Genomic DNA, 20,771 nt, shown 5'->3' with positions numbered 1-20,771 from the left:
TGATGAACCTGTAGTTAGACCAAAGGAAGAGCTATCCAAAAGACGATGTAAACAAGCATTTCTGACTACACAGAAAGATGTCACGGCTTTGCCAAAAAGTATGGAAATTATTTTGTCATAGTTCAATACGGTTATCAGAACTCTGCATTACAGAATGGGAAATACTGTAATTATCCCTCTAGGTTGGCAGTTCAGTCAATTGAAAAAGAAGGAAGTTCAACTTGCCAGTGACTTGACTTCTGAAGAATGGGGCTGAGTAGTCTTGAAAGTTCATGCACAGCAATATTGTTAGATAAATCTTATGTTACATCAATAAAAGGTATTATAGCCTACATGGCGTCTAAGTTTATAACTATACAGTATATTCATCCAGAGTGTCCTTGGAAATATGACTGATGCTTTCAAAGATTTCCTAAGACAGTAAAATGCTAGAGGATGTATATTTATTCCACTTTTTTTTTTTTTTCCAAAAGCTAAGTTTAGTTTCAGAAGAAATGGAAGAATATAAAAATAGAGTCAGAGCAAACATTTAGAAACCAGTGCTCAAAACATGCAATCAGCAATATCTATGCCAGTTAGGAGTTACGTTAACCCTGTGGAGGGTAATTTTATTTTGGGTTGCCTAGGTTGGGAGGTCCAACAAACACCTGTTTTATACCTGCATGCCTTTATTAAATTTCTACTGAGAAGCTGTAGAAATCAGAGCTTACACGAAGCCATGAATATTTATGCCTGCTGAGGAACAAACATACATGCTGTATAGAAACATAGAGGGGCATAATCAAAAAAAGCGTCTAAGTCCCCTTTTGGCCTAAGTCCCTAAACGTTCAACCCAGAAGCAGGGAAAGTGTCCATAATCAAAACAAATGTCCATGTTTTGATTATGGCCTTCCTCTGCCTAAATGCCCAATCACCATTACGTCTAAAAGTACACCCACACCATGTCTACACTTTTTAGCCATAATGAAACAAAAAAACGCCTAAGCCCCAAACGTCCAACAGAGGGGCTTTTAGGCGAAGGAGGAGCCAGCCCTACGCCTAAAAGCTGGATTCTGTAACCGGTGTCTGTCAAAAACAACACTGGTTACAGAATCCCCCCCCCCCCCACAACGATCCAGGCAGGAGGGTGCCCAAGCCCCCCCGACAACATCGGGGCAAGAGGGAACCCAAGCCCTCTTGCCCCGGGCACCCATGGTACCCCCAACAACATCGGGGCAAGAGAGAGCCCAAGCCCAAGCCCTCTTGCCCCGCCGACTCCCCGACGATATCAGGGCAAGAGGGAGCCCAAGCCCTCTTGCCCCGCCGATTGTGCCCCCCGACTCGATCGGGCCAGGAGGGAGCCCAAGCCCTCCTGGCCCAGGCGACCCCCACCCCCCACTACATTACGGGCAGGAGGGATCCCAGGCCGTCCTGCCCTCGATGAACCCCCCTCCCCCCAATGTCCTCCCCCCCAGAACCCCTGATCAACCCCCCCAGCTGACCCGCGACCCCCCCAGCCGACCCCACGACCTCCCCACCCCCACCCCTTCCCGTACCTTTTTAACGTTGGCCGGACAGACGGGTGCCAAACTCGGCCGTCCGGCAGGCAGCTCACAGCAGAATGGGGCCGGATTGGCCCAGCCATCCCAAAGCCCCGCCTACTGGTGGGGCCTAAGGCGCCTGGGCAAATCAGACTTTTTTTTAAATTATTATTACCCCCATAGAGTATGATGGCAGAAGAGGGCCGGCGGCCCAACAAGTCTGCCCACTCAAGAACCCTCCCTCCCTAGAGTATCCATCTTTTACGCATAACACTCTAACCCCCCCCCCCCACCACCACCACCACCACCACCATCACTTGTTTGTCCCATCGACTTATGAAGTCGAGCACGCTGCTAGCCTCGACCACCTTTCATGGAAGTTTATTCCATCGATCAATCACCCATTCGGTGAAGAAGTATTTCCTGGTGTCACCATGAAATCTTCCCCCCTTGAGCTTTAGCGGATGCCCTCATGTCGCTGTGGGACCCCTTAAGAAAAAAGATGTCTTCCTCCACTTCAATGCGACCCGTGATGTATTTGAATGTTTATATCATGTCCCCCCTTTCTCTGCGCTCCTCGAGAGAATATAAGCGCAGTCTGGTCATACGTTCTTCATATGGGATGTCTTTAAGTCCTGAGACCATCCTAGAGGCCATTCTCTGGATCGACTCCATTCTCTTCACATCCTTTTGATAATGTGGCCTCCAAAACTGGACAGAGTACTCCAGGTGAGGTCTCACCATGGATCAGTATAACGGTAGTATGACTTCAGGCTTTCGGCTGATAAAGCTCCTTCTGATGCAACCCAGCATTTGTCTTGCCTTTGCTGAAGCTTTCTCCACCTGATTAGCAGCTTTCATATCTTCCCGGATGAGAACTCCCAAGTCCCTTTCTGCAGTGGTTCTTGCTAAGTTTTCACCATTCAAGGTGTATATTCTGCATGGGTTTCCGCTCCCAAGGTGCATTACTTTACATTTTTTGGCATTAAAGTTTAGTTGCCAAGTACTGGACCATTGTTCCAATAAAAGCAGGTCCTGCTCCATAGTGCTGGGCCTGGTTGCCCTGCCCACAATGTTGCATAGTTTAGCATCATCAGCAAATAATGTAATTTTGCCTCGAAGTCCCTGAGTTAGCTCCCTAACAAAGATATTAAATAGCATCGGGCCCAAGACCGAACCCTGTGGTCCTCCACTGATCACTTTTGATGTTTTTGAGGGAATACCATTCACCATTACTCTTTGAAGTCTGCCGCTAAGCCAGTCTTGTACCCATGCTGTCAGTGTTTTTCCTGGTCCTAACGAGTTCATCTTGTTCAATAACCTACGGTGTGGAACACTATCAAAAGCCTTGCTAAAGTCTAAATACATGATATCCAGGGATTCACCCTCATCCAGTTTTTTTGTTACCCAGTCAAAGAAGTTTATCAGGTTGGATTGGCAAGACCTTCCCTTTGTAAAGCCATGCTGGTGGGGATCCCTTAATCTTTCATCATCCAGAAATGTGTCCAATCTATTCTTGATCAGCTTCTCCATGAGTTTACTCACTATTGATGTGAGACTCACCGGTCTATAATTTTCAGCCTCTGACCTGCATCCCTTTTTGTGGAGTGGGATAACATTGGCAGTTTTCCAGTCCAGGGGAACTTTTCCCTTGCTTAGGGAAAGATTGAAGAGCACAGCTAACGGCTGTATGTATAAGTATTGTTTTCTTTTTCTGTATTGTTGCCTATAATTCGAATAAAAAGATTTGATCTAAAAAAAAACAAAAACAAATGAGTAAATAATGACTCTTCCCATGTTCTTCCCCCAACCCACTCCTGAACATGCCTATACCTATGTAACATAACTCCGAACCATTAAAAAATATTTTGATGTAGCATCATTTCATCTGCTAGTTCAGTCTTCCTTTTTTAAAAAAAAATTCTTTATTCTTTATTGATTTTCCAAACATCAAAAGTGCAAAACACAAATATGTATCCATATAATAAGTCAATAAAAGCACATTCATCATACAAATATATATGAACAGCCATTTTTTCCCATCCACCCACCCACCCAATGACTAATCAATAAAAACATAGATTTTTTCAATAACCTTTCCCTATTTAAAATAGTAATGTCATCCCACCCTCCTTATCAAAACTCCTACTGAATCCCCAAATAAACATGGGAAAACAGAAATGTTTCTTGGAAGCGATATCCTGTCCTTTCCTTCTGTTTTTATTTATATAATGTAATTTACAAATCTTCCTCTCCCCTCTTTTTCCTTTGTTTCGTATCCCTTGTAATCAAGTCTTTGTCTTGACCCTCTTCTCCCTACTTCCATAGAGATTTTATTTTCTCCTATACTTAGATTTAATTTTTATCAAAAATTTTTTATTTTCCATTTTTATCTTTTTACTATTGTAAACCGACCAGATACACGTGATGGTCGGTATATCAAAATACTAATAAACTTGAAACTTCTCCCACCCACCCTGGATGTATATACTCAAAGGGCTAAAAATCTTAAGTATGCTCGACTATTGCAATATTATTTTTTGGAGTACATATAAGAAAACACAGAAAAGGCTTCGAGTTATTCAAAATTCAGCAGTTCGGCTGATTTTTGGTTTGAAAAAATGGGAACATATTAACTCCCTATTATCAAAAACTACATTGGTTACCGATGGAGACAAGAGTTTTGTTTAAATTTTCCTGTATCTGTTTTAAATCAATATTTGGTATGGCTCCTGTGTACCTGGTCTCTCATTTTTTTTCTAGACCGTTTTAACAGGCCTACACGCAGAATCCATATGTTTGCTTACCCAACAGTAAATGCTTATCGCTTTAAAAGATTTCTGGATAGAACTCTTGCATATCAGGCAGGTAAATTGAATGACAGCTTGGGTAATATTATGCGTGCTCCATCTTATTTTACTTTTAGAAAATTAGTAAAAATACAGTTGTTTGATCAATTTGTAACCTAATTCAGTTTTTAATCTTTAATCTTTTTATCTTGTATGTATTTCTGATGATATGTATTGTGTTTTTTCACTGATTGTCCAGTGCTTCTCATTGTAAACCACCTCGAACTATTATGGCTTTGGCAGTATACAAGAATAAATTATTATTATTATTACTGGCACCTAAGTTAAGTGCAAAACACCTTTTAAAAGAGGATTTAAAAGAATTCTCATGGCACCTACCAGCACCTAAAACAACAGCACCGAAATCACGTCTACAAAGGCATTTTATGACACCTAACACTACTGTAGGCTTTGTTAACACCTGAAATGGCATTAGGCACTATAAAGCACCTCCTAGGTGTGATTCATGTCAAAGGTAGGCACCGGAAATGTAGGCCTTGAAAACCCTGGCCTACATCTCCAGCAGCTACCTTTCCTGAAGGTGCAATTCTCTAAATCAGTGGTTCCCAACCCTGTCCTGGAGGAACACCAGGCCAATTGGGTTTTCAGGCTAGCCCTAATGAATATGCATGAAGCAAATTTGCATGCCTATCACTTCCATCATATGCAAATCTCTCTCATGCATATTCATTAGGGCTAGCCTGAAAACCCAATTGGCCTGGTGTTCCTCCAGGACAGGGTTGGGAATCACTGCTCTAAATGATGCCATTGCACGATTGACACTCGATCAATGGCCACTTTTAAGGTGGCCACTAACAACGGCGTCGTTTAGAGAATCTGGGCCTAAGTGTTATTCTATAAAATAATAATAATAACTTTATTTTTCTATACCGCCATAGTCAAAATGACTTCTAGGCGGTTCACATAGAAAGAAGGCTGGACAGTCAACGAATTACAGAATGCATGAAGAAAGAAGTTACATAATGAATTGGAGAACATGGGGAAAGAATACATGAGAGAAGAAAGATGTTACATAATACGTTGGCATTAAATGGGGAAGAATACCTGGGAGAGGTCATTTGATTAGGCAAGGAATTTGTCAAGTAGAGCAGTTTTAATTGATTTTCGGAATGTGTTGTAGGTCTGGCTTTATTTATGTGGTTTCCCAGCCAGGATAGCTGTCTGTTTGCTTGGAACATGAAGGTTCTGTCTAGGAAGGATTTGTATTTGCAGCCTGTGATCTTTGGGTATGCAAAGATGTTTTTGTTTCTGGTTGTTCGTGTGGGCTTGTGTAGAGTGAAGTGTTTGCAGGTAGGAAGGTGCTAGGTCCCATATTTGTTTGAAGCAGATACATGCAAATTTGAACAATATTCGTGCCTCCACTGGAAGCCAGTGCAGTTTTTTGTAATAGGGGCTAATGTGGTCTTTTTTTCTCAGTCCGAAGATCAAGTGAACCGCAGTGTTTAGCACTAATCTTAATTTTTGTACTGTTTTTTGGGGGGGGATACCCAGGTAGGCAATGTTGCAGTAATCCAGGGTAGATAGGATCAGCGACTGCACCAGTAATCTAAAGGATGTTGTGTCAAAGTATTTTTTAATAGGCCTTAGCTTCCACAGCATGTAAAAGCATTTCTTCACCAGTAGGTTTGTGTGGTCAGCCATGGTTAAGTGAGTATCTAGAGTGATACCCAGTATTTTTATGGTTTTGGAGATTGAGTATTCATGGCCATTTATTTTTAACGATGTTTTCGTTATTTTGTCGTTGGGGCTTGCCAAAAAGACTTTTGTTTTCTCTATGTTTAGTTTTAGTTTGAAGCTGGTGGTCCATTTTTCGATTTCTATCATAGTGTGTGAGAGGTTATCTATAGTTTCATTTGTGATGTCATTTAAGGGGATTAGGATGGATATATCGTCTGCTTATATATAGTGCTTTAAGTTTAATTTTTGTAGTAGGTGACCTAAGGATGCAAGGTAGATGTTGAATAAGGTGGGTGATAGAGGGGAGCCTTGGGGCACCCCTGATGGGTTTTTCCTTGGGTTGGAGTAATTTTCATTGCTGGTTATTCAGTAGGATCTGTTTGTTAGGATTTCTTGGAACCATTTCATTACCTTTCCCGAGATTCCTATTGCGTCAAGACGCAGTAGCATGATTTCGTGGTCTACTAGGTCGAACGCACTGCTAAGGTCTAGTTGCAGAATCAATGCGCTTTTGCCTTTACTGAAAAGATCATAGAGGTGGTTTAGTATGGAAGCTATGACAGTTTCTGTGCTATATACTTTCCTGAAGCCTGATTGGTGTTCGTTGAGGGTGTTGAATTTGTCTAGGTAGTCTGTTAGTTGTAGGTTGACCAATCCTTCCTGTAGCTTTGTGAAAAGGGGAATGCTTGCTATGGGTCTATAATTGGATGTTAGTGCAGTTGCAGTTTTTTGATCTTTGGGGATAGTTGTAATCAGTGTGTGTCCCATATCCTCGTTTAATGTTCCATTTGTAAGGGCAGTTGTTAACCAAGTGAATAGTTCCATTTTGAAGTCAAGGGGGGCGACTGTCATGATTTTAGGGGAGCATTCGTCAAGTAGGCAGTTTGATTTGGTGTATTTGTTGAATAAACTTAGGAACTGGTGCCAGTTTGGGAAGTCGAAGTGGTCCCAATTCATGTCTGCTCTGGGATCCTGGTCATGAGGGTCAAGGTACTGAAGTGTATTGGTTGTGGGTGTGGGTAGAGTAGTTCTTAGGTCAGTGATTTTATTTTTTTTAAAGTTAGCTAGGGTTTGAGCGGATGGGGTGCTCTCATTTTCCTTTTTCAGGATTTGTGTTGTGTCTGTTAGTGTTTTTACTAGTTTGAATAATTCTTTATTGTTTATTTTTGTTGAACCAATTTTTTGTGCGTAGTGCTTTGTGCGTTTTTCTTTGATCAGATTTTTATATATTTTAATTTTTTGTTTCCAGTTTGTCTTGTCTATTTCTTTGTTTGTTTTTTGCCAGATTCTTTCCAATTTTCTTAGTTCCTGTTTGTTGGTTAGTAGTTCTGAGTCGAACCATTCGTTTGGTGGTCTATCTTTCTTTTTGTATGTTTGGTATGGGGCTATTTGGTCTAAGAGATCTTTACTGAACTTTTCCCATCTTATAGGGAATTCCTGTATTTTGTTGGTTGTGGGACGTAGTTCATAGTGAGCCCAGAATTCTGTTGGTTATTACGACTGGTTATTATTTTTGTGATTTTACTTTTGTAACCGGTTGTGAATTCTTTTTTTGCCAGCGTAGGTTGAAATTGCCAATATAGTGGTCTGACCAGATGCATTTTTTCCAGGTCCCTGTGTAGTATTGTATTTTTGGATCAGGGGTATCTTTTTGAGAGAAAGTAACTATGTCTAGTTTGTGTCCTTTTTCGTGGGTTATCTCTGTGCCTGGAATTGGAAAATCGAGTGACATTAGGAAGTTGCCAATTTCGGTTACTTCTGGCTTTCCCTTTTGTTCTAGGTGTATGTTTATGTCCCCCAGAAGTAGATTGTATGATCCTTTTAGGGTGTTTACGGTTAGGAATTCAAAGAATTCATCTCTGGCGTTTGACCATTTTTTGGGTGGGATATAAAATAGAGTAGTAGTGATTCTTCTAATCGAGTGTTAGTGATTTTGCAAGTTAGCATTTCTAGGTTTTCTGATGTTTTGGAATCAGTCTTAATGTAGTCAAAGGGTTCCTTTAGAATGATCGCTAGGCCGCCTCCTTTTTTCCAGCTTCTTGATAGTGGGAGTATTTTGTATCCCTGTGGTAGGATTTCTTTCATGATAATGTCTGTGTCAGAGACCATTCGTGTTTCTGTTAGAAATAGGAAATCTGGCTTTGTTTGCAATATCCAGTTGTTTATTATGTGTGCTTTGTTTCTCACGGAGCAGGTATTTAGGCAGTATCCCGTAATGTTTTCATAGCTGGTTGAGGTGGGAGTTTCCGAGTAGGTTAACTTTTTTAGGTTTCTATTTTTGGTCTGGTTCCTATATGGTTTGCGGGGTTTGCGGTTGGTGTTTATCACTGGAATTTGAAGTGGGCCTTGTTCTGGATAGTCTTTTAGGTTGGTGGGAGTTTGTTGATTTGGATGGTTTGGCTGGTCTGTGCCAGGAGTGATAGGTGTGAGTTGGTTGAAGGGATTTATCTTCATTGCCCCAGCAGCATCTAGAGCAGATTAGGTACAGTATCCCTAGTAGTAGTAGCTGTTTGTTAAAAATTGCCATTTTGTGTGAGGTGTAGCGGGATGTAAGCTGTATCAGGTAGTAATGGGCAGAACAGGCTATACATGCGATAACAGTAGTGGGCAGTAGAGGCTAAACATGCGGTAGCAGGCTAAACATGTGGTAGCAGGCTATACATGCGAAGACAGGTTGTACATACGGTAACAGGCTATACATGCAGTCTATACATGCTACATGCTATCTATACATGTTATATAGGCTATATGTGCAGGCTATACATGCAGTCTAAACTGTCTGTACAGGCTATACATGCAGTAGCAGGCTATACATGCGGTAACAGGCTATACATGCAGTCTATATATGTTATAAAGGCTATATATGCAGGCTACACATGCAGTCCATACTGTCTATACAGGCTATACATGCGGTAGCAAGCTATACCTGCAGGCTATAATTATAGATTATATAGGCAGCTGCTGGTTATTTCTTTGCTGGTAATAAGGAGTACTTATCCTGTGGTCTGGGTTTCAGACGTTTCGCATAGACGCTTCGCAAAGGCGCGTGCTAAGGCGCACGTGCCTTTGCCGTGTGCCTTCGCCGGCACGCCAAACGGCAGTGCGCCGTTGATGGTGTTGATTTTAAAGAGGCCCCTACTGGTTCGGGGGAGGGGGAGGGACGGATCGACTCCCACGCCTGCAGGATCGGTCTCCTGCTCTCCCTGCCTGCCTGCCCGCCGGATTTCTGTGCGGGAAAAAAGCAGTTCCCACTGGCGGTGTTGATTTTAAAGAGGCCCCCGCTGGTTCAGGGGAGGGGGAGGGGGAGGGGTGGATCGACTCCCACGCCTGCAGTTAGGCTTGATTTATAAAATATACATAGTGGTCGGCACCATAACTAAAATTTAGGCATGACCATTTATGCCAACTAAAACCTGATGTACTAAATTCTGCGCAGATCAGGCAATTATGCAATTGCAATGTATGCAATTTATAGGAATGTCCACAACCTTCTCATAGCCATCTCATGTCCATGCCACCTTTTGAGATCTGCCCTTTAGAATTTACATGCACCACTTTGTAGAATATGCTTAGAAAGTTGTACACATAAATTCTAATTAGTGCTGATAATTACATGTTGGTGGCCAATTTTGGGCACCAATTGACTTGTAAAAAAATTAACTTGTGTGCACAATTTGGCTGTGCAGCACTAACCACCCACTACTCACTATTCAATTGTTGGCCTCATTTGAGGAACCTATAAAAGCCCCATTACAACACATGGCTCTGCGCAGAACCCCACCCAAATCCCAATGATTCCTCTCAAGTTCACCCAATGGAGCACTCAAAGGAGCATTGCCCTTGGGTTTGCTCCTTCAATGAGCCATTTGTTGATATTTGGAATGCTTAGCAAGCTTCCTAAATTAAGAGGCAGTACAAGCTCTCTCATTAATTCTAAGCAGATACAGTGTGCCAATGACAACATTAGCACATGACCTGCAAAATAAAAATGTTAAAAAGTGCCACACTAGATTTGCATGTTAACATAGAGGAAAATCCCATGTTAAATGTTGAATGCAACTCTTAACTCACTTTAGTAAAAAGGCCCCGAGGATAGGAAGATACCTAGAGTACCTGAATAAAACTGAAAATGGTATGAACTAAATCTAAAATCCATTTCCCTTCCCTTCTCTTCCCTTTTCTGGAAATGAATTAAAGATGAGTATGTATTTGGGTGAATAAATGCCTGATTGTGTTGTATGTTTTAATTTTGTTCGATAAGTTTATTATTAGTGAGTTTTATTATTGAAATTCTATTTTACCAATATTTGTATTTTTTACTGTATTATTGTATTTCGGTGATTGTCCAGCTCTTTTTAGTGTAAACTGCCTAGAACTTTTGGTTATGGTGGTATAAAAGAATAAAGTTATTATTCTTATTATTACTCTTCTTAGATTATTAGATAGTGCGGATAATAGAGCAATAAAAAAATACATATTTCTGTGGGTAGCCCCTCTTATTTTTCCTATAATGAATATTACATGTTTTTTTGGTTGCACATTTTGGGGAAAATTCTATAACTGGGCACTGCTATTTAGGCACCAACATTAAATAGCTAGTGCTTATTCCAGTGTCTCGCAAACTTTGTCAAGCTAATCGCTAATTGATTCTACATGCCACTAGCTTGAACTGCTGGATGGAGAATTTGGAAACAAAACAAGGTACTCTGTTGGGCAATCAGCTTTGCACACTTTGTGGAAGATAAGCCCAAATTTTATATTCATATCTGTTACATTCATTGAAAAAAACATTTGGACATATGACATTGTAGTGATTTTAGTGACTATTTTTAAGTCTCTGCTTTTGATTTTATTTTGATTTAGGTATATACACAAGCACACATATAGTGGATAAATATGATGTGAGGGGTATACCTACTGTGTACCTCTGTTGGGTACACAATTTGTAGGAAAAAACCCTGGTGGACTTATCTTGATTATTTGATAAGGTCTCCCAGTAACCGATAAATAGCCATGTTGTGTATGTGCAGTGGAATATACGTAGATTGAGGATTATAACGTAGTTCCACTACACTTTGATCAGGAGACATAGGGCATGGTTTCCTGTGTACATTATGATTATAACCTCCTGTATTGTTTTTCAATTTGGTTTAGGCTTTTTTGTTTACCTTTAAATGTTGGCCAGAATTTTAAAGGCCTACATGTAAGGCACCGGTCTCATGCCCACAGAGGCACATAGGGATGCCTATGGTCGCCAAAGGCCACTTCCAGTGCAAACCATGCCCACGCTGACCATAGGCATCCGTAGGCATCGCTATGTGCCTCCGTAGGCATGAAATCAGCGCCTTAGAACAGCACCTTCAAATTTTTTTTTTTTAATGTGCCACCTGATTGGTCAGTTAGGTGTCACCTAACTGCAGCATGTCCTGTACAGAATTTCATCCTAATGTTTAAATGTCAGCCCTATGCCAGTGCCTATGCCAGTGCCGGCTCTTCCTCTGATGTCACTTCCTGGACCCATGCCTAAAAAGTGACGTCAGAGGAAGAGCCAACGCTGGTGCAAGCAGCAGGTTGGGGGTCGTTGTTCGCGCCGGGAACGTTAAAGAGCTATGGAGAAAAGGAAGGGGTGGGAAGGAGCGGATGGGGTGGGGGGGAGAAGAGGGCAGGGGACGGGTGTTACCGCCCTCTCACCGTCGCTATGTCACTGGCCTCCACCTCTCTCCTGTAAATGCCCCCTAACAATTATGCACTAAGACATTTTTGCACATAATTATAAAATAGCACGAGTGTTCTACTACCATTTGCATGCATAAGTGTTCATGTACCCATGTGAATCCCAGTATTCTATAAATTTAAGTGTATGAGGTGCTTAAAGATAGTTTCCCTGTTATAGAATAAAGAGATTCCCATATATGTACTTTGTTCACTATTGCTATTAATAGTTGTACTCACTATTCACTTTCCAGAGTTTAAAACAAAAATCATTTGAGTGAGTTGACCCTTCTATAGCTGTGCTGCTCTCTTATCAGGCCAAAAAAGGCTATTGTGCATGATGAATTTTCACTGAAACAATAGGTCACGTCATTTTATGTGACAATTTTGCAGCAAAGAAAATGCACTTTTCACCTTTTTATTCGTAAGAAGTCCCCATGTTGCTTCCCAGAGAGTTAATTTTCATGCCTTCCTAGCAATGCTGAGTGAAGAAGGCTAAGAAGCCTAATTTCTGCCTGCTTTGGTTTCTAGGTACTTCCACACTATTTACTTGGGCATCAGAAGCCGTCGGAGTGCAGGGAGCGACAGATGGCGGTTTTATTGGAAGATGGTGTACGAGTATGCGGACGTGAGCATGCTGCACCTGCTGGCCACCTTTCTGGAAAGCGCACCTCAGCTGGTCCTGCAACTCTGCATTATCGTGCAGACTCACAGCCTACAGGCCATCCAAGGTAAAGCTCACTGTAGATATTGGTTTGCTGTTTGAGAGATGCAGCCATTCATCGTTTCGCTAATTATCATTTGTATGTTCAGGGTTCCATGCAAGAAGTGCTCCCTTCCTACCATATTTACACCCCCCACCTCTCTTTCCATAATGAATATTACTGTCATGAATACAGCTCAAGTGCTACATTCTCCTCTAATCGCTCCTCGGATGTCTAATTAAGAGAGGTCCTCCAGTGACTATCATTTTTCTCAACAAATCTCAACAAGAACACAAAAGCAGGAAAAGCACAACAAGATTCTTAGAATTGTTTTATATAGGGATTGTTTTAGAAGGCCCTATTTATGATTTACATGTGGAAATACCACTTTTACAAGTGTATATCACATACATGTATAAAATCGATTTCAGAGCGACACTGTTTTCACCTGGAAATCCACATTATGTAGAAATTTCAAAGGTTATGGTATGGGAAGTGCCTGGGCAAGACTAAAATCTGTATTCCTCATTTCACAAAGGGGACATACTGATGGCTTTTACACCTGCTTATTGAAATGTAAAAGGGTTTTTTAAGTGCTTGTTTCGGCCAGAGCATTGCACAAGCCATCCTCCTCTTTCCCATGTAGGGTTTATCCGCCTCCGAAATGAAGCCACATTAAAATTGTAGACTCTTTACTTAAGTATTGGCACGTACGTGTGTAGATTTGTAAAATGAAACACCTTTATTGCTTATGTTTTATTGATGGATCTGAGCCCTTTGACACCCTGATATTCTCCTGGTATTCTTTTACTGGCATCTCCCTTATGTAGTAGATGATCTAGAGAAGAGGTTTTCAAACCAATCCTTGGGACAAACCCATTCAGTCATTTTTAAGGATATTCACATTGATAAGCAAGAACCACCAGTATTACCATAAGGTCATAAATAAATAAATGTCTCTATTAAAATACCCGACTTGTCATGTTTCATCCTCTGGCTTCATCAGGGGTAATATATCACAAAATGGTAGATTGTGGAACAACTTGAGTTGGTCTCATCAGTGATTACAACAATATCAATGATTGATAATCAGCCAACTGAGTGGCAAAAGCATCAGGGTACTGGCAGCATTTCTTACTGCTCAGACCAAATGATGTGCTTGAGATAAATTTGCATGTTTGCTTCCCTAATATGCAAATATATCTCCTGCCTATATGCATTATGGATGTTCTGAAATTGAATTTGACAGCTGGGTTGAGAACCACTGGTCTGGACAAAGATTGCCTGACTGTAGTAGGGTGGCATTATCAAGGCTGATTTTAGTGTTGGACAGGAGAGGAAGCAATCTGCAAAACTCAGAATGGCAGACGTGGTACATGAGAGGATCATTGTTAATCAATATAATTTAAAACACATAGATATATCATTACTGACACAGCATTCCCAAAACTCTACGAAGGGTGCTCACATTTGCATACCCAAATTTCAGTGCAGTTCTGAGAGGTAGGGGCAACTAAATTGGGCAATGAGCTAATAATGTCATTAACTGGGCACTAATAATCAATTACTGATGTTAATTGGCACCAATTTGGATTTGCGTGTGCCTCTTGTTACACACTATTCTATAAAATTGTGCACCCAGATTCCATAACATGTAACCCAAAAGGGGGACATGGCCATAAGCATGTTAGAGGCAATCCCTAAATTTGCATGAAGTGTTAAAGAATACTGCAGATGTGTGCCCAAATTAGGAACCAGGAATTACACCTGCTTTCAGCAGGCTTAAGTCCTGGCACCCAAATTTGGGCATGGAACTTGGTGTTGTGCCCTATTCTATAAAGAACACATAGTGCCCTTTTTTGAATAGTGCTGAACAGTGGCATAGTAAGGGGAGCAGGGGGTGGACTGCCCCGGGTGCCATCTTGTGGGGGCACCAGCACCTCTCCACCACTCCACCCCAGGATGGCACCCTGCCCCCCCCTTTTGCCCCCCACCCCTCCATACCTCTTTAAATCTTTGCCAGTGTGAACAACTTCTATGGCCTGTGGCTCACACCTGTGTTGGCTTTCCCTCTGATGTTACTTCCTGGCCACATGACCAGGAAGCGATTTCAGAGGGAAGCTAGGTTGGCGTGAGCAGCAGGCTGGAGAAGCTACTCACGCTGGTGAAGATTTAAAAAGGTACGAGGGAAGGAATGATGCTAGTGTGGCAGGAAGGAGGAGGCGGAGAAATGGGTGTGAGGGGGGGCGCCTCCAACCCTCGCTATGCCACTGGTGCTGAGTGCTGATTTTTTTCAGTGCCCAAATATAGGCGTCATTTACTGAATCTGGTCCTATGTGTGTATAAAAAACCTAACAATACTAATAAATACCATAAATACTTGAATATAAACCGAGATTTTTGGGCAAAAAAAAAATGGCCCAAAAATATGGGTCTCGGCTTATATTCGGGTCATCGCCCACACGCCCTCCTCCTGGACTTGTTGCAGGAGGGGGACAGGTGGATGATGACCCGAATATAATCCAAGACTCCCATTTTTAGGCCATTTTTTTGCCTAAAAATCGCTGTTTATATTCGACAACATATGGTATTTATTAGTATTGTTGGGTTTTTTTACACACACATAGGACCAGATTCAGTAAATGGCGCCTATATTTGGGCACTGGAAAAAAATCAGCACTCAGCACCAGTGGCATAGCGAGAAGAAGCCCAGGGTGGTGGCACCCCGCTGACGCCCTGCCATATGGCCTGGTGGGGTTGGCCAAGACAGGAGGGATCCCTCCCGTCTCCTATCCTGGCCAACTCTTAACAATTTTTTTTTACCTCCCTCCAGCCTCCTCCCACAAACATTTTTGAATCCCTGGTGGTCCAGCGGTGTATTGGGCAGGAGTGAGCTTTCTGCCCAATGAGCCCCTCCCTGAATGGCCGCCTCGAGTTCTCCTGGCCCAGTGTTTTACCAGGCATGAGAGAGTTTTCCTCGCTCCTGCCCGGCATGAGCCACTTGCTGAATGGCTGCTTCAAGTTCTTGCAGCCCAACAGTATACCCAGCAGTGTACTGAACATAAACGAGCTTTTCTCACTCCTACTCGGCATTGAGCCATTCGCTGAATGGCTGCCGCCAATTTCTCGCAGGACTTGTGAAAACTCACAGCATCCATTCAGCAAGCAGCTCAGCGCTGGGTAGGAGTGAGAAAAGCTTGCTTATGTTCAGTACACTGCTGGGCCACAAGAATTTAAGGAAGCCATTCAGGGAGGGGCTCAATGCGGGGCAAGAGTGCAAAAACTTGCTCCTGCCCAGTACACCGTTAGACCACTAGGGATTCAAAAAGGTACGCAGGGGGAAGACGGGAGGAAGATTTTTAAAAAATGGCAGTTGGCTGGGACAGGAGACAGGAGGGATCCCTCCTGTTCCGGTCCACCATGTCATACGGCAGGCCTAGTGGAGGACATTGGGAGAGAGGGGGGAATAGGGTACAGGGCAGGGAGGGGGGTTGGGTGCAGAGCCTGGCAGGGCAGGGTACAGATCCTGGCAGGAAGGGAAGGGGCAAGTCTGACAAGGAGGGAGGGAGCAAGCCTGTCAGGGAGGGAGGGGGGACAGGGTGGAGAGCCTGGCGGGGCAAAGAGGGAGGGGGGCTGGGTGCAGAGCCTGGCAGGGGAGGGAGTGGGAAGGGGCAGGGCACAGATCTTGACAGAGCACATGAATATTAACAACCCCCCTCCCCCACTGTCTTATATTCATCAACTTTTTTTCCTCCTTTTTGGAAGGAAAAGGGGTACCTCGTCTTATACTTAGATCAACTTATATGTGAGTATATACGTAATAAATAACAATTAAATTAAAATTATAATTGCAAAAACCATAGGGATGATAGTCTAAGCAATTTGACTAGCCAGAAAGGGCTCGCTTGTTCGGGGCAATCCACTGATAGTCAGTGGCAATTAACCAGTTCATGCTGCTGAACATCACTACAGACTGCTAAATTTAAAGCCTGCTATTTTGTGGACAACACTTATGCGAGTAGGTGCCATTTTTCAGCAATGCCTAAGTTTTGTGGTCAAATTGAAGTGCATAAAATCAGTTATCTTTATGTGGCGTCGCTTATGTGGTTATGTGCTGAACCTCCAACAGATAGCCAGCCACATAAACCTGGATATTAAATGCTGGTGCCCAGACATGGCTTAGCATTGAAAATCCAGGAATAATGCTGGCGGCAGCTTAAAAAAAACACTTATTGCCGCTGGCTGAATATTGATCTCCATATTAAAAATGAGGACTTTTGACACATATTAAGAAGGACAGGAATTCAAACACTTCCTTCAAGCGTTCAGTTCATATGCATCAAAGACAGAATGAGTCAAAATGGCTGAAAGTCTCAGTGGCCATTTGTACTGTGGAGAAAAAAATGGGCAGGAGCAAGTGGGAATCACTCCTGCCCCAATGCGCCGCTAGACTACCAAGAAATCACGGTAGGCCTGGAGGGTTACTCTTCCTTGGGAGGGAGGGAACGCTAGCTGCCAGCTAGTGGGGGTTGTGGTAGGGGTGCAGGTACGCGCTGAAGTCTGCCGGTTCAGGGGGGTTGGCGGAGGCAGAAGGAAAGATTACTGGGAGGGTGATAGAGCATCACAGGGAAGACAAGGGGAGAAATGGTAGAATATAAACCCTCCAGTTTATAGTTGAGTTACCATTTTTCTCCTAAAAAGGAGGGCAAAATGGTATCTCGGTTTATACTTGGATAGGTTTATAATCAAGTATATACAGTAAAAGCCACTTGAAAGATTGCACGAATAAGGGAAAGAATCAATGAACTCATCAACAACAGTCTTCTTACCAGCATCCTGCTGTAGAGAATTTTGCAAACAAAGCTTATGGCAAGTTTATATGTAGCAACACAGAAGTTTCTCAAAGTAGGCCTGGGCCTACCAGGAGGAATGTCATTCTTTTTTCTGTTTTGCTGCAAAAATAAAAGAAAATTCAACCAGAGTTTGTCTTACAACTTTACTGCATAATTTCTGGCAACAAGGACTGATATCAGTTGATGAGATCTTGGTATAACTAGTTGCCTGTAATCCAAAGAAGAGCTCGTCTTAGCTAAGTATTTTCAAATATATGAGTCTGCTTTGAATTTGGTGAAGTGCATTGTTTGTGTGTGAATAGATGGTTTCCTTCTGAGATGGAGGTGGATTTGCTTATTAGACGACACAGCAGGTTGCAATTGAATTGCACTTTAGTTAAAGCTGCATGTTCGTACTCATTTGTTTCCTGTATTCCAACTAAAACGCCAGTCATAGCTTAGTATTTTGTAATATCTTTGTATATTTTAGGATATTATCGTCTACTTTGAATTTGGTATAGTTTATATTCTGCTACCAAATTCTCTAAATAATTGGGAAAGACATGCTTTCCTGCTAGCTTTCTCATTTCATTTTCTCTTGTTGTCTGGAAGGAGGTGTGAACTCCTACTTCTGCTATGTTTTGAAGAGAAATCAACTAGAATTAGGGTAATTTGCTTTCTCTGTAGATATAGTCATTTGAGTAGGTGAACTAGGATTTTTGCCTTTATTATTTTTATTTCAATTTTTATACCATTTTCCAGAAGTCTGCTGAAAATAATGTACAAATCAATTAATACACATCTGGGGTGGGGGAGGGGGAAGTGCCGGGCATGCTGCTGAAGCTTTGAAAGAATAAGGTCTCTCCAACTTCCCTTCTTCCCTGATTTCCACTTCTGATCCTGCCATTGCCTGAGTTACAAACTTACACAGCAGTTCTCTGGCATTTATACCAGGGCCAGTAGTAGAGGAGGGCAACAGGGCAGCTTCCCTAGGCCCCACAGCTTTAGGAGGGCCCTGTGGTCCAGGCATTTCTTCCCCTTGTAGGTCCATTTCCCTCCCATCCCCTCACCTTCCTGGTTGCTTTTCAAAATCAAGGTTCTCCTTTTCAGAGGGATCCCAGCGTGGCAATCATTCTCAAAAACTGCCAGTGGCTGCCCCGAAGATTCCCCTCTGGGATGCAACTTCCTGGGTGGATCGTAGCAGAGGGAAAGCTTTGGTGCCGCCGCTTGCAGTTATGTCAGAATTTAATAGGGCGTGTATCTAAATTTATGATCAAAATTTCACTAAACTCCTAAATTTAGAAGTCTGAAAAAAGTGGGTGACATCAGGTTGGATTTAGGATTGGGGAAAAAATTAGAAGCGTACAGCACTGTTGTTGTTAGGTGCCATTGACTCAATGCTTGAGTCCTAGAAACTTGATAAATTGCAGATCTAAAAAGAAATTTGTTTTGTGCTAGTCTGGAAAGGTCCTCCAGCGTCATCCCCATGGTTGTTTTCAACATGTCCAGCCATTTGATTGCCGGTCGCCCTCTTCGCCTGGTTCCTTTGATCTTCTCAAACATGATGTCCTTCTCCAGTGACCTCTCTTCTGATGGTGTGACCAAAATAAGACAGTCATAGCTTCATCATTTGGGCTTCAAGTGACATAGCCGGTTTGATCTCTTCCAGAATCAATTTGTTAGTTCTTCTGGTAGTCCACATCATGCCTAAAATCCTTCTCCAACACCAGAGCTCAAATGAGTCAATCTTCTTTCTGTCTTGTTTCTGTAGTATCCATCTTTCACATCCGTAACTAACCACTGAGAAAATGAGGGTCTGATCTTCGTTTGGAGTGTTACCTCCTTGCCTTTGAATACTGTGACGAGAACCCTCATTGAAGAGCGACCAAGTGCTATTCTGCGGAATATTTCCTCCCTGCTATTTTCTTATTTGCTTACAAAAGCCCAAGAGATTGAAATCCTTCGCAACTTCTATTCTATCGCCTTCAAGCTCAAAATCTTCATCATATATGGAAATTTATTCAAACAAGGCAATGAGGATAACATTGGGGAAATTGAACTGGAAACTGAAGCTGAAGAAGAACCAGATATTTTAAAAGAAGAAGTCATAGCAGCAATGATTAAAACATTATCAAAACTCAAGTCACCTGGTATCGACGGTGTTCCAATTGAATAATAAAAGGTTCAGAAAGTGCTATCATGGCCCTCACTTGACTGTGTCAATAGATTTAGAAGGAAAAAACATGGCCAACCAAGTGGAGAAGATCACTGTTCATACCTATACTGAAGAAAGATGATGCCAAAGACTGTAAGAACTACAGAACAATTGCATTAATTCCACACACCATCAAAATATTGCGGAAAATAATACAACGAAGGCTCCAATCATAAATTGAACAAGAATTACCCAAAGTTCAGGCTGATTTCAGAAAAGGTCAAGGAACAAGAGACATTATTGCCAATGTTAGATGGATATTGGAGAAGAGCAAAGAATACCAAAAATCTTATACCTTTGATTCATTGTCTACAGCAAAGCTTTTGAATGTGTGAATCACAAAAAAAACTATGGAGAACTCTAATTCAAATAGAAATACCCAAACACATAACTAAGCTGATAGAGAGCCTATATGAAAATCAAGAAGCCTCAGTGAGAACTGAATATGGTAACACTGATTGGTTTCCAGCAAAATGTGGCATCAGGATGAAACCTGTACGGTGAAACCATCTTCAGAAAAGCAAATGTGGAAGAAGAAAGTGTCGGTTTCAAAGTTGGTGGCTGATATATAAACAACCTGTACTATGCAGATGGTACAATGCTCATCACCAGCAGCAAAGAAGACATGCTGTATCGACTGAGATAAGTTAAAACCGAAAGTCATAACATGGGATTAGAACTGAACATAAACAAAAAGAAGATAATTTGCAGCACTAGGCAGCAAAATTAGGATTCTAAATCTAGGCAAATGAATGAAAGGCTTAAGTTTAGAAACATATCTATTAACCAGTCAATTTTCAAAGTGATTTAACTGGGCAGTAGAGCCTACACCAGTTAAATCACTTGATCCTGCCTAATCACTGTTATTGAGTGGAGGAGTGGCCTAGTGGTTAGAACTGCTGTCTCAGCGCCCTGAGGTTGTGAGTTCAATCCCAGTCTACTCCTTGTGACTCTGGGCAAGTCACTTAATCCTCAATTGCCCCAGGTACCATAGGTAGATTGTGAGCCTGCTGGGACAGATAAGGAAAATATTTAAGAGTACCAGATTACTGTTCAATGTATTGTAAACTGCTTTGGGTGAATCTCTTCATGAAAAAGGCATCTAATAAATCCCAATAAATAATTCACTGTCATTTAATTGGACTGTGCTGCTGAATATCAGCGTTAACTGCCCCTATAGTATCTAGCTAGCACTGGGCAGAACCGGTACCTAACTAGTGAGTAGTGATATTCATACTAGT

At 42.0% G+C, this 20,771-nt stretch overlaps 1 protein-coding gene across 1 annotated transcript in view; it reads left to right on the top strand.

Moving 5' to 3' along the window:
* The window catches only part of XKR4 (XK related 4), a 549,749-nt gene that overhangs the window by 417,127 nt on the left and 111,851 nt on the right, over positions 1 to 20,771 (top strand). The window contains exon 2 of the mRNA XM_033935293.1: positions 12,311 to 12,510. Within this exon, the coding sequence (XP_033791184.1) occupies positions 12,311 to 12,510 (200 nt within the window). The remainder of the gene's footprint in view (positions 1 to 12,310; positions 12,511 to 20,771) is intronic.

The sequence above is a fragment of the Geotrypetes seraphini genome, chromosome 2 (genome assembly GCF_902459505.1).
Source record: "Geotrypetes seraphini chromosome 2, aGeoSer1.1, whole genome shotgun sequence".
Lineage (NCBI taxonomy): Eukaryota > Metazoa > Chordata > Amphibia > Gymnophiona > Dermophiidae > Geotrypetes > Geotrypetes seraphini.
The sequence above is the reverse complement of the archived record's forward strand: the minus strand, read 5'-3'. Positions and strand labels throughout refer to the sequence as shown.